Genomic DNA, 17362 nt, shown 5'->3' on the forward strand with positions numbered 1-17362 from the left:
AAATGAAAAAGGTGTGGATCAAAAGAGGGAAAACATAAAACATTTTGAGAAAACGTTATTTTGAGAAAAGCAAGTAGGTTACTAATGATGAGTAGTGACAACATTCTGTAATGTGTTTTGTCTTCTAGAAATTTTTTAAAGATCAATGGCGTCAGATACCCCATAAAATCACTTTAATGATGGCTGCAACCCTACTTAAGCTTTATTGTATCCTGTATGGAAATGCTAACCCATAAATTATTACTACCTGTGAATTTTTATCTACAATTACATAGCATTTTCTTACATATTTTATACTTAGTCCTGACGTAGGTGAAGCAGAATTTTTCCCTGATTTTTTTGGGCTAGGATACCAAAATCTAGAAAGCTTTGTCTATCCAAGCATACACTCCAACTAGTGTCAAGTACACAAGGACCAGGACACAGGACTGTCCCTCTTACAAAAAGAAAAACAAGGCACATATTGGGATTTCCTTATGGTGTGCAAGGCTCCAGGCACGGCTAAGAAATGTATACAGGGTTTGCTGGCCTTGCCAAAATCTCTGGTCCTCTGTGCTAACTTTAATATAGCAGTTTAACAAATCTTGATTTCTATCACATTATCAGGGAAGAACTGGATTCTGCAACAGTTTTCCATCAGCACTGTCCCAATAAAACTTTTGACATTGTAGGAAGGGTTACTACAGCTGTGCCATCCCATTTGTAACCACTAGCTACATGGGGTATTAAGTACTTGAAATGTGGCTAGTGAAGCTGAGAAACTCAATTTTTTATTTTATAATTAGCTCATGGCTAGTGGCTGCTGTATTGAACACAGCTTAGTAAATAAGTTCTTACATGAAAAATTGTATGTTGGTATGAAAATCCCTTTTTTATTTACCAAGTTTCTCATTTACAGACCATTTCAGAGTCCCAGGAGGCCTCACACTAAAAGTTCCTGAATTCATTTATCAGTGTTTTGAATTCTTACAATGAGCCAGAATTTGGGTAACGAATGAGACAGGTGGTTTCCTAGTAGAGGTAAACCTTAATTACAGCTGTGATTATTAGTGAGACAGGGACCACAGATGTAGTCAGAGTAGGGTGAGGGCCTCTGGAGGGGGCAGGGCAGGATATTTGCAGTCGGAGCAATGTAACTACATGCAAGGAAACCCCCCTGCTAAAACTCTATGTTAAACATTGAGCTCTAGAATCATTCTTCAGTGAAATCAGTTAATGTTCCCCAGATAAAGAAGAGTAGCACATGTTTTATTATGCTAACCATTTATAATCATGTGTAAGGTCCTCTTTAGCATACTAAAAGGCCCAGGCCTCTGTGCTGTCTTTCTCCTTCAGATCTGATGAAGTGATTTTGCAAACTGGGCAACTAATTTAGCAAGTAAGCCCAGGCATAAACAACACGGTAAAAGGCAGGAAGGATTCCACCTTAAAGATAAGATTGCATTTTAATACCCAAGAAGTTAAGACGTTAGAAATTCTTAACTTACCCTTTAGCAAACAATACCTCAGCCCACCTTGGGGCACTGAGCAGGTGGCCTTGTTTCATATGCCCCCAGACCAAGATGCTGGTATCTCAGGGAGAAATCATCAGAAGAAGTTGCTTGTGTTAATTCTAAATATTCAGAGGCCAATTACCAAGTCCACACCCCAAGTTTTTTTCATGTTCTCGAAAAATCCTCAACTGCCTATAAAACCCCCTAGACAACGCACCACCACGGACTCTCTTGTCCCCTCCTGGCGTGAGCCGGGAGCTCTGTCCTTTCACTGTATCTCTAAATAAAAGCCTGTACTTTGCTCTCCTACCTTGACTGTTTGTGAAGCTCATTCTTCGGCTCCGCAAACAAGAACCCCGGCATCAGTACAATGGAGGATCAAGTAGAGGGTGCTGTGGAAACAGCGACTGGCCTTGGGGGTTGGAAGGGGAAGAGTTGCTCTTCCAAGGTGAGGAAGCAGCACATTCGGCAGGAATAGTGTGGTGCCCGTTAGGGACCAGAGAGGGAGCTCTGTGGCAAGAGAAAATCTGTGCAGAGAACTCTGGAGAGGTAAGTTACAAGCACTGTTTATAAAAGCCTTGCGGCTTGTGTTAGGAAATTTCATCTTTACCCTAAGACTAACTGGAAGCCAAGGGCTTTATGTTTGGGGGCAACAGGTTCAGATTCAATTTTCTTAAAAGATCAGTGACTGGAGAGGAACAAAAGCGAATAGCACTATAAATGTGAGATCTGTGTGATATGTAACAGGGCTCTCCCCTAATCATAAAGCCAGTAATGTTTTAAAGGGAGAAAAATATTTTGTAGAAAAGGATCATGCATGCATAGAACATGGGATTCAAAAGGGCAGAGTTTCTATCCCCAAGGTTAATCAAACCATAAATAATAGAACGCCAGTGCCTCTCCCACCCTAACAGGTGGAGCACCTGTCGTGGGCCAGGCCCTAAGGGCTTACACAAGGCACCACTGAGTGCTGAGGAGCAGGGCAGATAAGGTCTCTGATCTTGAGAGACTGAGAGGATGGTATGATGAAAATGCCAATTGCTGTAAGAAATGTAAAAGCATTTTGACAGTTCAGAGGACAACGATAGACACAAACCTACCAAAACTCAATCTTAAGCACAAAAAATACAGAAACTCTTATAATCTCTTTTGAAATGGAAATATACTTAGTATGTATCAGAAACGGTGAAAACAGGGAATAATGAAGGCCAAGGGGTATTCCTGGCTCAGTTTGGAAAGAAGAAAAAGTACCCCAGGCCTCTACCTCATGAATTCCTTCCTGAGCAGTCAGCTACTGAGGTGAGGCTCTGGGTACCCTCCCAGGCAAGGCCCAGCCACAGCAGCAGCACTCCTGTGGGTACGTCAAGCACAGGGCAAAATAGCCCCTAGCCTGATTTAAATGCTGCTGCTCAGGTGGAAGGCGTCCAAATCCTCCTTGGTGGTGTTTGAGAACTCCTGGGGTTCACTGCAACACCTTCCCTCAGGGTGGTGGTGGAGACACAGACATACTGAGCCACAGCTCCCACTTGGCAAAAGCTCCTACTGTAGCCCAAACCTTGCCTACTTCTTAAGACCTGCAGCAGCCTCAGAGCTGCCCTTCCTCTGATTCCCAACCACAGTGAAGTTAGACAATGTGGCATAGAAAGATACCAAGCCCCAGGCACTTGAGCTGAACAGAGCTTGTCCAAAAGGCAAAAAGGGTTGGCTGGCTGCAAGGTAGCCCAGGAAAAGGAAATCAACTTGCCCAGGGCTCATCAGGATTTGGTTCACAAATCTGAGACAAGAAAAGAATCTCCTCCCCATGCGATCCAGAAGGAGGGGAGAAATAAAAACATTCCTAGGAGGAGCCATCAGTTTGTCAGAAGCGACTATCTCAGGGCTTTGTGAAGGTCAGAGCTATGCTCTACTGCCAAAGAGAACAAAAGCACAAGACGTGACAGGTCAGTCCTGGAACTCACAAAGACAGCAGGGAAGGTCTGGTGAGATGATTTCTCAGTAATAACTTAGGTTTGCAAGCCCTCTGAGGATCCACACCAAATTCAAGCTCAACAAAGGCCTTACAGTCTCATCCACTATCTCTGCTAATCCGCAAGAACCCAATGAGGTAGTATCCTTGGCTCCCCCAGTAATTAAAGCAACTGAGGTTTAGAAAGGTGAACTGACTTGAACCCGCACCCCACACACAGACCCCAGCTCCTAATGCTTGTTCTCCACAGCAGAAAGCCACAGTAAGAGGTCACTGAAATGGAGAGGGGCAGTTGGCAGAGACCCATCAGTCCTAAAGGTAGATCCTATCCCCATGGAGGGGGTGGAAAGGAAAGGTTAAGCCTCTTATTTGGCAAGATGACCTGGACTGACTGTGGCAGAAGCGCTAGCCTCCTGTGGCTCTGCTCTCAGCAGCAGTGGCTGTGAGAATCAGGAAAATGAGTGGTGAAGGGAAGGGCCCCATACATTCCCTCCATGCTGGGGCATGGCCAGTACGCTCAGTGGCTGTGAAATCACACCTCGCCTCCCTGTAGGGACAAAATGAGGAATTCTGGCTGAGATCATCTAAACTGGGCAAGTGGCCAACACTCTGGGCCCATACTGCCACTGGCACGCATCCCCACCTGGAACTGCACTGCACTGCACAGAGCTGGGAAAGGAACGCTGTAACTATTCCCATTTTATGAGGAAACAGGTTCAGAGAGGTTGAGTAACGTGCCTAACGCCACAGAAAGGGCTTGGATTGAAGTTCTGCCAGCCCAGCTCCAGAGACGGAACTTAAGCCACAGAGCCTCCACACCCAGGCTGCACTCCCTGGAGGGTATGGGGTTCCGGCTTCCCTGCAGGAGCCAGCGGCTCCGCACTCATGGACCCAGCCCTCAGCGGCCTGCTCTACTGATGTTTGGGGCTGGGATTCTTTGTGGGCTGGGGGCGTTCTGTGCCCTGGAGGAGGCTTAGCAGCATTCCCAGCCTCTGCCTACTAGATGCCAGGAGCAAACCTCTGGTTTTGACAGTTAAAAACTACTTCAGACATTGCCCAGTGTCCCAGCAGTGGATGGGGAGTGGAAAGCAGAAATCACCAGTGGTTTAGAACCACCGACCTAGAGTGCAAAAAGGACCAGAACTCTGGACAACTCCAGCCCTGACATTCCCCTTACATAGTGTGCATGAGGAGTTAAAAGGAATAAATTCTCTGTCCAATTTTTCTAAGATGGTAGGTCCTACGGAAATCAAAGAAAGGGGTAAGATGACTTCATGTGAAAAGTGCAGAGGTCCAGTTTCTAGCACATGAAAAAAAGCCAACCAGTGTCTGTAACAGCTACCTCAAGAGGTCTTCCCCCAACCATCACTTCTTGATTATAATCCAGTTTTTCTCTTCCCTTCTGACCCCTTCCTCTTGACAACCAGTAGTATTTACTGAGGACCACTGTTCTCAAAGAGAAACTCCATGTATTTGTTTGTAGAGACTGATGGTTATCCAAATTAGATTAAACCATGGGTGCAGATTCAAATATCAAGCTTCCATGGCCTCTCAGACAAACAGCTTGGCTGAGCATGGAGTTGTTTAGGGCTGGAAATACACATTGGCGACCTTTAGGATCTAGATGGTAGGTAAAGCCAAGGGAATTGGTATACTAACTAAATAAAAGCATGGAGAAAAGAGGATTAGAAACCTAGCCTCATTTTTAGTGCCCTGAAAACTTACCAACTTCCTTTTCACCTCAAAACCCCAATTTCTGTTAAAAAAAAACAAAAAAAAAACTCACAAGCCTTTAAGGAGTATCTCAAGGAATAGCTGGTGCAAATACTAAGGGAAGGGAAGCCTGGCAGCACACACCCAACAGATTTGTCAAGTCCAGAGTACAGTGTGGCTGAAGCTGAGTGAGCAAGGGGAGCAGGAGAAAGTGAGCGAGCTGAGGAGGCGGCAGATCACGCAGGATTTCACAGGTCTTTCCACCAAATGGATAGTGACACTCTTGATGAAATGAAAAGCCCCTGGCAGGGTTTGAGCTGAGTTGTGTCATTATCTGATTTTTTTTTTTTAAAGATCACTTTTTAAAATGGATCAATGTGGCTGCTACATCGTAAATAGATAGTAGATGATATAGAAGCAGGGAGGTCAACTGGGAAAGAACTTCGGAAATCCAGGTGAGAGATGACAGTGGCTCAGACTAGGGGGTTAACAGGGAGGCTGTGAGAAGCACAGCTGAAGAGATTTCCTAACAGACTGAATGCGTAAATCGCCTGATTTTTGACCAGAGTAACACAAGGTTGGAGGTGCCATCAACTGAGATGGTGAAAGGGTACAAGAGCAGTGTTGGGGAAGCAGCAGTAAGATCAGATCAGTTTTATACAAGTTGTAGCTGAAGTATCAGACACTGAAGCAAAAATGTCAAGTGAGTGCTAGGATATGAAACTGCAGTTGGGGAGAAAGATCTGGACCAGAGACTTAAACTGTGAATTTGTGTATATAGACGGCATTTGAATCCACAGGATCACCAAAGCCCAAGATCGAACTACAGAGCCTCCAACAGCAAGAGCTCAAGAGAGAGAAAAAGGGACCAGCAGAGAAAATTGACAAGGTGGGAAAACCAAGACTATTGTGTCCTTGAAGTCAAATGAATTAAATGTTGAGGAGTAAAGAGTTAATGGAGAGTAAGGAACTGTTCAAAATACTTACACTGAAGATACAAGTAGGTAGAGGAGGATTAGGAACTGATGAGGGCCTGAGGGCATTAACTGTAAAGCCACAAAGGGGCTTTTTGGGGTGACAAAAACATCCTATCGTTGACTGTGGTCATGGTTACGCAATTGTGTATTTTATCAAAATGTGTCAAACTGTACTCTTAAAATCAATGTATTATATGAATACTTCAGTAAAGCTGTAAGTGCATCACATCAATACTTCTCTGCTAAAAACAATACAAGACTTTTTCACTCAAAATAAAAGCCAAAAAGGCCCTAGACGATCTGGCCCATCATTTAACTATGTCCCTCCTCCCCTCTCCCCATCACTCTGTGCTTGCCCCTGGCCTCCTCATTAGAACAGGCCAGCTACAATCTCCCTTGGGGCCCAAGCCCAAGCTGTTTTACTTGGAATACTGAAGTGTGTTTGGATTCATTCAGTTCTGCTCAAATCTGTTTTTCAATGAGGCCTGACCACCCTATTGATTAATCTACACACATACATTGCTCCTCTCCCAACCCTCCTTACTCAACTCTACCCTTTTTAATAGAGAACTCTTATTTCCTAACAGTTTACTTATTTACTATGTTCACAGTCTGTCTTGGGCTGGAGTGTAAGTTTCAGACGGTTGTCCATTAGTTTGGGTCATGAGGATAACATAGAGGAGAAACCACACCACCACCACAATGGACATGTGGCATGAACAAGAAATAAACCTTGCTTTTTAAGTTAAAAAAAGTCACCACATGACTTAGTATTATGGAATCACTAACAATGTTCCTGTGCAATAGTAAAGGTAAAAGCCTGATTAAAGGGGGTTTAAAGATAATGGAAGGTGGTAATTGTGAACAGAAACCATAGAAAATTCTTTGGAGTTCTGCTACAAAAAGGAGTCAAAAAATGAAGTGGTGGGCTTTACCAGGTCCTGGTTAGCTGGGTAGGCAGTAGGTGGAAGGAAAAAAAAAAAGAAGCGGTGGCAAGGTAAATGGAGTCAATTTTTTTTTTCAATGGGAAGACCAGAATGTTTATAATGCTAACTGATCCAGCAAAGGGAGAAAGACGTGGATAACACGAGAAGGAAAGAACTGCAGGAGGAAGAGGACGGGCCACTAGCATAAACTGAAACACTTGCCTTAGATAAAAGCAGTTAAGATGGGAATGCAATGTGGGTGTAGATGCTAGAAAGTGAGGTGGTGTGATGACGTGATGAGAATACTACAATTCTCCCGATTATCTTCTCAGTGAAGCACAAAGCAGGTTCTTAGCTAAGGAAGCGTGAGGGGACCTAGTCTCTGACTGCAGGTCTACACAAGATAAAAGGTTTGTGATTATTTACTTAAAGTGAGAACAGTCACTGACAGTTTTCCAGTCACCTTCAGCCTGACCAGTCAGACAAATGAATAACTAGCTGAATTGGATTTAATCTGGGTTGTGGTTTTGCCAAGTGGCTGTGATAAAGCTGGGTAGCCTCAAGCTTGCAAGGAAAATCAAGGTGTAGGCAAAGGAATGACAATGACTGGGTATGGATTTCAAATTGGGTAAGGAAGTGAGAATGGGGGACAGTGAAAAATTGATCAATGGATTTGAAATTATAGCGGAACTAAAAGGGTTGGGATATAATAGAAAGCAATCTGGAAAGACAGAAGATAGATTACGGTTAGGACAGGAAGTAAATTTCAAGAAATGAAGAGGCTGGCATTTTAGGATTGTCTCCAAACCAAAAAACCAGAACACCCTTCCACATCAACTGGTGTTTACGAATGGCGCACCAGATATAAAATCAATTTATCCCTTGTAAAAGGCGGAAAATAATGCCAGCCAGATTTCTTATCCATCTGCTATCTTAAGAGATGTCCAATACAAAAACCTGAAAGAAATTCATTTAAAGAAACTGTTTTATGACTTCATAATGCCCAGACATGGTTTACATTTCATTATTTACTTTGATAAAGCAAATCAATTATTTCAACATGACTTTCTAAATCCAAAGGTTTATGAACTGTATTAAAAATTAATCTCTGATGAAAAACTGGACCAACCAGTAGAAATACTGGTCTAAACACATGATGTCATGTAAAGCTGGTCAAATAGTGAATTGGGGTGGGGTGGCACAGCTGTTCTTGCTGCAGCATGACAGTGTACCACAACTGCATGCCAGGTATTTACCAAAACAAAAAAGTACGGCTTTAAGACATCTGCTAATATATAACCTCTAACCTGACCTACAAGCATTACAGAAAGCCAGTTGAACCAGGTTCAGCAGGTCTTCCATCCAGTAGGAAATCTGGGAGACAAGATCTCCACTTCGGCCAATATAATGGCCCATAATTTGGGCCAAGTCTGTCTTGCAGCCAGGTAACTTACACATTGTAAGAGGCCACCAATGGTCCTGAAGCCCAATCCAAGGAAAAGGCCACCGAAACTGAGTGAAGAATAACAGAGCAAACCTAAGAACAGCTCAAACATGAAAATACACCAGGCTGGAAGGAAAGCAGATTTACTGCAAATCAAGTCAAATGAGCCCCCCTCACCAAACATGAGGAAATTCTAAAAGCTTTGTGTTAGAATGCTAGAGAAAAATTTTTTCAAAAGTTAGGGGTTGGTCTGGGTGCTGCCCACCTGAGAACAGTGTTATAAAATAGTAAGGAACGGGAAGAGAAATGTCATTCTCTCCCATCTTGACTAATAAAGGCAAGGTGTGTCCCTGTAGGCTCAATCCTGGGTAAGTTGTGAGCATTGTCAAAAATGGGACTGGGTAGCACAAATCATTCTTCAGCAGGTTCTATAGGTTGAATCATACAGATAGAATCCCTGGAGGACAGGCATACCAAACTACAACAAATCAGATTAACACTCCATAATATAAGGCCTAAGGACATTATTTAAAACACTCTAGGCACAGATTTACAACAGGGTTGATTTTAACCCCCATGCCAAACCCTAGCGACTGTGACTTAACTGGTCTAAGGCAGGTTCCCCTGGTCAAGCAGGTTATAGGGTAGTAGGAGAGGCATTTATGTCCTGCTCATTCTAGTCTTTCATCAAAAAGGGTGCTAAAATTTCTTGCTTCTTATAATCAGAAAAGAAGATATGTTCTATTAACATTGTTTTCATTCCTTTAGTCCCACTGCAACTGAGATTTGTTTCAATTTGGACCAGGAGTAGCCATACAGAAAACAAAGATACCTGCTCCACACTTTGTATTAAATAGATTCCAAAAAGAACAAAATTTTAAACTTGAAAAAAATGAAACCATAAAATTACAAGAAAAAAATTTTAGGTTCAAGTGCAGAAATCCCAAGTATGACAGAAAAGACTAGAAATTCAATTGCACTACATTGAATATTCCTACATGTCAAAAATATCATGAAATAAACTGGTAAAAACACCAGCAACTCATATCACAAAGAACTAATTACTTTTATACATTGCTTCCACAACTTGGGACCAACACCCAAAGAAAAATTAAAAATATAAAGAAGGTAAGGACTAGGATATTTATAGACAAAAAGGAAATACAAATGGTTCTTTAAAATATAAAGATCATCAACCTCACTCAAAAAAGCAGATGTTAAGTGGAACTATAAGAAGATAACCATTTTAACTTATTAGGCTGGAAAGATCAACAAATGCACTAGAAAGGTTTAAGGAAACACTTTCATATCTTGCTGGTAGGAATATGAACTGGAATGACTTGAGAATTTGACATGCAGCAAAATGTAAAATATCATCCACCTCCGGAGTAGTAGTTTATAGCTGTACTTGCGCTCATGCAGAATCATCCTATTTCACCTCATCCAGAATACTACTGATTTTAAGGTGCATCACTTATTTCATGTACTAAAACCAGAACAATGCCAGTTACACTACAGATATCAAGATGCAAATTTCAGATATTAAAAAAATGTAACATTTAATAATTGATTATATATAGCCTAAATCCTCCCATTAATTTCATTCCGTAAACCTTTTTTTAATTGAAGTATATATTCAAAATCTGGTCCCGTCTTTCAAATGTGCCATGCTGAAATTCTACAGGAATATTTTTTGGCATCTTAGCTCCCAAGCTGCTTCTCTGGCTTCCTAGGAAAGAAACTTAATGTTCATTACTGAAGGCTGCTCTTCAACCATTTCTAGTTTATAAATCAGAAGGTCCTAGACTGGCTCAAGCCAATACACAAAAATCATCTTCCTTCCCCTTGCAATAGCCTGGATGCATTACATCACACTGGAAGTGCTACACTAAGGAAGCTCAACAATCCTTGAACAGTACAACTGAGAGGTCCCACTTTGTTGCATAACTGGGTAAACAATTCAGCATGTTGGAAAGAGGTGCTGAAGGAAACCAGCAGGCTGTCTATTAGAGAACGAGCCCCCGTGGACAAGCAGCCAGAATACCATCTCCTGTTGGCCATGACAAGTTAGACAAAACAGAAGCAGTAATAAAATACTCAATGCAGCTTTTAAGATCTACTTATCGCTGGCTATTGGTCTTACCTTCTTGACAAACTGCTTGACAAAACATCATGCCCGCCTTGTATCTCAAGGGTGCTATTTACCTGCCAATAAAGTAATACAAGTCCCTTACTCCAGACAACTGGTTGGAAGGTTCATTGTCTTATCTGAGGCGTAAGGGAAAAGCATGTTAGCATTACAAAACCTCCAATCAAAATAACCCATGACCTTGGGTGTAACAGCAATGCCTTCTAGTCTTGCCCCAGCCTCACCAGAAACAAAAGCTGTTAGCTCTGTTCCCTACCTTCACGTGTATGAGTAAGATGTTTACTATTCTCCATTTACAACTTTCTACAATTATCCACTGATTCCTATTTAGGAATTGAGCTTTGTTCTTACATACCTCATTATTCACCCCTCCACACTTCCCCATTCTCCTATTTTGTTAGACAGTAGTTATTAAATGCTTAGTGCTACCAGGATAGGTCTAGGTTGAGTCCCACAATTAGGTAGTTTTTGACTCTGGAGTTAGTATTTACCTTTTCTCCTTCATTTTCTATGTACTTAACTATAACTCATCTCTAAACTCTTCAAATGAACCAAAAATTTCCTCAAATATGCAAATACAGGAAGTTTCAAATTCCTTCTTGAAGACATCCCCTTCTGGAACTCTCCCTTTCTCCCGTTTCAACCGAGACTACTGTTCTCCAAGCCCACAGCACTAGTCCTAGGACTTCCCACTACCATCATTGTGGGAATTCCCTTTGCCTCAGTGAGACCACGTGGAGAACACTAGTGTTGAGCAAACTACTCCAGTAGTTTAATACCAGTGCAAACGGTCTCATTACTCCATCCACCTAGTGTATAGTGCAGCTCTGGGGTAAGAAGACTGGCTAAATTTAGCACTCCCATCAATTTCAGTTTTGAGGAAGCCTAAATGACTTTTAAAATGAGGTCTAACAACATCAATTCAAACTCCATAATCATTCAAAACTGCCCTAAGTCCCCTGACCCATTTGGAACCAGGCCAGACCAAATGCCATCACTACAGGCCTTTTCCATCCCCACGGACTTCCAATGACACTTATTTGCACACCCAAGGGCTGGACAGAAAGCTGAGTGTGGAGGCAATGAAAGAACAGGCAGCATGTCCTACTCTTTGTATTATCCACGATACTTACACATAGTAGGCAACCAGTGAGTACTTGCTTACACAAAAAGTCAGCTCTCGGGTGGATGTTAATAACCACTTTACTCAATGGTGGAAGGCTACAGAAAATCAGTGTACTACAGCATTACTCTTTGAAAAACTGTGTAACTCCTGAGCTAAGGATGAAAGTATAACTTTGTCAATTAACCAGGGCAGTCTGTGTGGCCTCAAGTCAGATACACTTGATTGGAAGCTTTAAAATTTCAGAAAATTTTATGTACTAAGTTAAATTCAATGCTTACAAATCATCTCTTAAAAATAAAGCTTAGAATTCACTTTCTCCATTGTCCTTAGTTTTCCTTTCAGCACCAGTTAAAAAAGCTGTAATAGGCATGTAGCTTTAAGCCAGCTGTTTGTCACAAAAAACTGCCTCTAGGTTGTTACAGGGAGATATGCTAAGCAGAATGACTCCCTTTAAAATTTTATCAGATAGCCTATTTTACAATGCAAAATCTTACTACTTCCATATTTAATCTACTATGACATTACCACCTCAGAAAAATCCTCACTGCCCATTCCCACCTAAATAAAATTCTCTGCTTGACATTATGTACTTTGTCTCCCTCTCTCAGAATATAAGCTCCTCAACTGTATTACCCCCAGCACCTAAAACCTTGTAGAGTGTAACTCAAAATTTGTTTCATCAATAAATACGGTTAGTAGTCCATCTTTTGAAACTTGCCACCAGGATATATTGATAAAAGTGATAATCAGTGACAGGTCTGTCTTTTGAGAAGAGACAAAATAGGGAGAGTCCTCCAAGTGGCAGTGGCAAAAAAACTAAGAGAAAAGGCAAATGCAAGGAAAGTACCTTGTCTAGATGTCAGTCATGATCTTGTTACTAACCACTTATCTGTAGGACCTAGTAACTTTTCCTACCACTAATACCCTTAACTCCACTTTTCCTGGAATTGCTGTCTAATCACTTGACTTCCAGCAAAGACAGCTTCCATGTTGAGCAGTTTTTTGTATTCTCATATTAAGAGAAGAGTATAACTGACAGAAAAACGGTTACTGGATTAAATACCCCCATCAAACTACCGGTTTCACGTAAAGCAAGTATTCAATAAATTACAAGCTGTATTGATAGTTCTGCCCACCTCAGTTATCTATGTAGATTGTCAGGCAGAGGCATTAAGTAGAAAAACCTGACAGGTCACCCAACTAAAATTTCTAATCACCCATCACAACCCAGCTTTCCTAGAGGCGTAATGCTAGCACAGAGTAGGTGCTCAGTTATTTGTTGAATGACTCTGAAAAATGCCCTAACTGCACACGGCCCTCATCTATAAAATGTTAAAACTGGAGCAGAAAGGTGGATTGTTTCTGTGATTCTGAAAGACAGCCTGTTTTGATAGAAGCATGGAACTAAAAGGCAGTGACTCTTCCTGGTATTCACGCCCCCCATCCTCATTGTTCGATCACCTAAAATTCACTGCCAGATCCCTTTTCCATGCTTATCATTGTGAAGACTGTAAGTACAAGTAATAGGGTACTGGTGGCACTATTCAGGTATTCTTTGGATTTTGGCAGAGCTACACAACTAGGTAATGATGGGCATCAAAGTGTTACTCACTGGGCTAGAGAAGTACTGGAACGGTGCTGGAGCCACACTTTATTATTCCATATGGCATGAAAAGTAAAGCAGCTGACTAGTTTCCTCAAGCCCTTCATTTTCCTACACCTCTTCTTTGAAGTTAAGTCAAGCTAGACGCCTTGACTGACTGGGTAGTCGTAGTAGTAAGAGGGGTGTATGATGATTGTTTCTCAAGCAGGGAAAGATCTACAACTCCAAACTCCCAGTAAGTAGTTGGTTTTGTAACAAAGGTGGACAGGGGAAGTCTTCTGGGTTAAGGTTGATTGCCTGAATTCTCCTGTGTAACTCCTCTTTCTCCTTCGGTACCTTTAAGTCCTCTCCACATTAAAGTAATCACAGTGATGTTCACCCAGAGCTGAAATGTCAAACTTTTCACCCTCCCCTTCTCTTCCAGGGACAAGTAAGGAACCCAGACACAAGCCCAAGCAAGAACTCTCTCAAAGCACACATAACCTAAGTTGAAAAAACCATTTATTTCACCGGAAAAGAAAAAAGTGATCCAACTCTGTGTGTCTACCTGCCACAAGCCTTTGGGTTAAAAAGACTCAGGAGCAGTGTGACACTCTCACCAAGGTCATTCCCAAATCCACCACCCACTGGAAGCAGGAGGTGGGGAGACAGCACAGTCCCCACCACAATTTCTGCACACAATGAGGCCTGCTGGGAGAACAGAACATGAACAGGGATCTACAGAAGTACTGAAGGACAGGAAGAACAGGAAAATGGACAGGAGAGAAGAAAGGGAGAGGCGGTCTGAACTTAACAAGGTAAATTAAGGTCCATGGTTCCTGAGGGACTGAACGTACAGAGCCGAGAACGTCCCGGAGATGGGGTACCATGAAGGGTGTATTCTCATGCACAACCGCAGCTCGGAATTTCAGCCCACACACATCCCACCTGAAAGAGAGCACAATACAGGGGCTTTACAGTAAAACTCAAAAGGGCTTTTCCCACTTAAAACTTCAAAAAACATCTTTACAAAGTCTGATACCTCGACACTCCTTTTAAGTTTCCTTGTACCCATTCCCAGTATCACAATAGTCTCTGAAAGTGAAAAAAGCTTGAAGGCCAGAGAATAACTGGGAAAGTCAAGCAATCCCAGACTGAGGCCGTGGTCTAAATAGCAAATTTTCTTTCATGACAGTAGCCAAGGACACTACATTTCTTTTCATGTTAACATTAGCATTCCTCTAAGAAGGTAATTCCACAGCACAACCTGTCATTGGAAGGCAGGAAATAGGGAATGGTTCCAATTAGTTATCTGCAGTAACAGTTCAAAAGTATGTTAGAACCTGGGAGGACTACCAAGGTCCAAATTAAAGACCATTTGAGGTCTGGGTAAAAGTAGCATCAATGGAATAAGCTGTAAGACCTGAGGGCATTCAACCCTGCCTAGGGAAGAAACGGAAAGATGTACTGCAGGGGACATGCAAGCCACACATCAAGTCACTCAAGTTTCTTTTCCAGCCCTATCAGTGTATTTTCTACCCAATAAACCTGGGCAAGTCTCCTTATCTTCTGCCTAACTGAAACGGATGACAACAGTATCACCCACCCTGTTACTACAGGATTTTGGACCAACAGTAGTATCTGGGACACAACTGGTGCTATTCAAAAAACAAAGGGCATTGAGAGCCACCCTTTAATACAACAGCAATCTCAAATACCTAGAGCCCAAAGCTGGCAAGCATAAGAAGAAAAAATATTCACGGAGTCAAATGGATCATGGGGCTCAAAATGAACAGTAAAGGAAAAAGCCAGAGGGCTCAAGGTAGAGCTGGTGGTTCAAGAGTATTAAATGCGGAGTGACTGTAATGGGGTACATGGTAGGGACTTGGTAATAGGGGGAATGTAGTAACCACAATGTTGCTCATGTGAAACCTGAGCATAATATTGTATATCAATACCTTAATAAAACAAAATTTTTAAAAAGAGTATTAAATGCCCATAACTACTGGGAAGATGGAGGGAATGATCTGCTTAAGGCAAAACTCCCAGGCATGGTTTGCAACATTATTAAAGAGAGTAAAATTAACAGATATGCTCACATATTTATATTACCATATGCTCAGAAGTGGAGAGGATGTCAAATCTAACACTGGGGGACGTTTTTAAATGGAACAAAACTGAACTAAATAAACAGGCTATTACAGGAGAGATTCAAAGATAAAGCAATGGAGTAGGTGCTCTATCCAGGGAATGAATCTGAGCTGAACGGAGAAGTTGGATTTGAGCCTATGCCCCAGGCTCCTTGTTTAACTCAACTTTTATAGATTAAAAGAAAATACCTTTTCTACTCCTCTCTGCCTCGACTTACCATCAAACGAGTTTTCTTTATAAAGCTCACAGGGGCTGAACTGTTCAGGAATGTCAGAAATAAGCAGTTTCAAGATTAAGATGATGCCATTTCAGTAGTCTTCATAGTAACTGGGACCTGAGCAGTGATGACCAGTTAACTAGTTACGGACTTTACCATTTACAGGTCCTGTCAGACCCTCCACGTAACACCGAACAGAACAGGAAACTCGGAACCCTTAGTAATGTCACACACATAGGAATTTCAACAAAGGCTCTGAGAAACAGCACACCAGAGTCTGAATGTCTGGCTCCCAGGTTCAGTGTAATAACAGCACAGAGGTGTGACCCAAGATTCATCGCACCATTCTGTTTTTCCAGGCACAAACAGTATCAGATTGACTCCCACTACTATGAGTCCTGGAAAAATAGCCATGAGGGCTAAGGATGTTTTTATTTTTCACCAAGTTAAGTAGTTATAAGACTTCTCCCTGGTCTCTGAACCATGCTATTAACCTTACCCTAACCCTGCAAAAGCAAGCAAGCAGGGCAGCCTAACTGGAACCTTTAGGCTGCAGGAAGGATGGCAAAACCAGAACAGGGGACACCCCACCACTCTCACCTCAAGCTTTAAAAGGCTGAATACCGCGCCCGATCCGCATACTGCTCCCGCTCATACCGGGCCATGTCGTACAGGGAATTCCGCGCGGCCGCCGAAGCTTGGGACAACTCACTCTCATGCCCGTAACCGTAGCCCTCTCCAACAGTGGGGACGGGGGCTGTAGCGCGACGCAGGGGGCTCCGATCCCGCCCGTAATATGAAGTGGAAGCTGCAGTAACAGCAGCAGCGGCTGCAGCAGCAGCAGCAGCTGTAGCAGCAGCAGCTCCTGAGGTCGGCAACAGGTGTCTATCGTAGGGATCAAGAGAGGTGGAGGTGAGGTGACTGGCCATGGCTGTGTTCTGGACTTGTGGCAGCTGGGACAGGGTCTGCTCTGCGTAATTATACGCAGAGGCAGCTGCAGCCGCCACTGCCTCATAGGACCGGGCAGCACGGCAGCGCTTGTAGTAGGCATCGAGCGCTCCGTACGCGTTGTTGTAATACAATGAATCCCCGTAGCCCACGGTGTAAGGCGTACGCACTGCTCCATACTGCTCATTATATTGCTCGGTAAAGTCTGCCACTCGGCCCGAACGATCTATAGGACACTCTTTGGACCAGTGCCCCTCTTTCCCGCACCGATAGCAGCCGCTCTGGTCTCCCATCCCGGGCGCAGTCCTAAGCCGGCTGGTGGACAACTGCACGTGCATTCGTTTGCCTTGAAGAAACAGACGCAAGAAGGGTTGCTATCACTCTTAGTCACAGCCCCAGCCCCTACCCCAGATGCTGGTCATAGCAATAGCTTTACCTGGACAACTCTAATGCCAAAAAGGTATTTTTAAGAAGTTCAATGTATAAATTCAGTGTAATGATCTGATTTCAGGCAAAGATCAGTTAGATGAAATGTTTCAGCTCTAACACTAGTTTAAGGCTTCAGAAAGAAACTACTCTCACAAACAAGCATCTCGTCCTTTGCTTAGTAACTCTAGACAGAAACTACTCTGAACAGTGGCCCAAAGTCAAAAGAAGTAACAGTATGTAA

The 17362-nt window shown here is 42.7% G+C and overlaps 1 protein-coding gene across 7 annotated transcripts in view; it reads right to left on the bottom strand.

Annotated features, from left to right (window-relative positions):
* Nucleotides 1-17362, bottom strand: part of RBM14 (RNA binding motif protein 14) — a 60903-nt gene that overhangs the window by 23604 nt on the left and 19937 nt on the right. The window contains exons 3-5 of one of the 7 annotated variants that reach the window (XM_036995532.2): nucleotides 16960-17038; nucleotides 16345-16629; nucleotides 13882-14324 (exon numbers count right to left, since the gene is read on the bottom strand). The exons of 3 other annotated variants lie outside the window; for them this stretch is intronic. In XM_036995532.2, coding sequence (XP_036851427.1) covers nucleotides 16353-16629; nucleotides 16960-17038 — 356 coding nt within the window. In that variant the 3' untranslated portion in view covers nucleotides 13882-14324; nucleotides 16345-16352. Of the gene's footprint in view, nucleotides 1-13881; nucleotides 14325-16344; nucleotides 17039-17362 lie in introns of those variants that run through there. 3 more of the 7 variants (XM_073217511.1, XM_073217509.1, XM_073217513.1) reach the window with 3 other exon arrangements.

This window comes from Manis javanica, chromosome 11 (genome assembly GCF_040802235.1).
Source record: "Manis javanica isolate MJ-LG chromosome 11, MJ_LKY, whole genome shotgun sequence".
Classification (NCBI taxonomy): domain Eukaryota; kingdom Metazoa; phylum Chordata; class Mammalia; order Pholidota; family Manidae; genus Manis; species Manis javanica.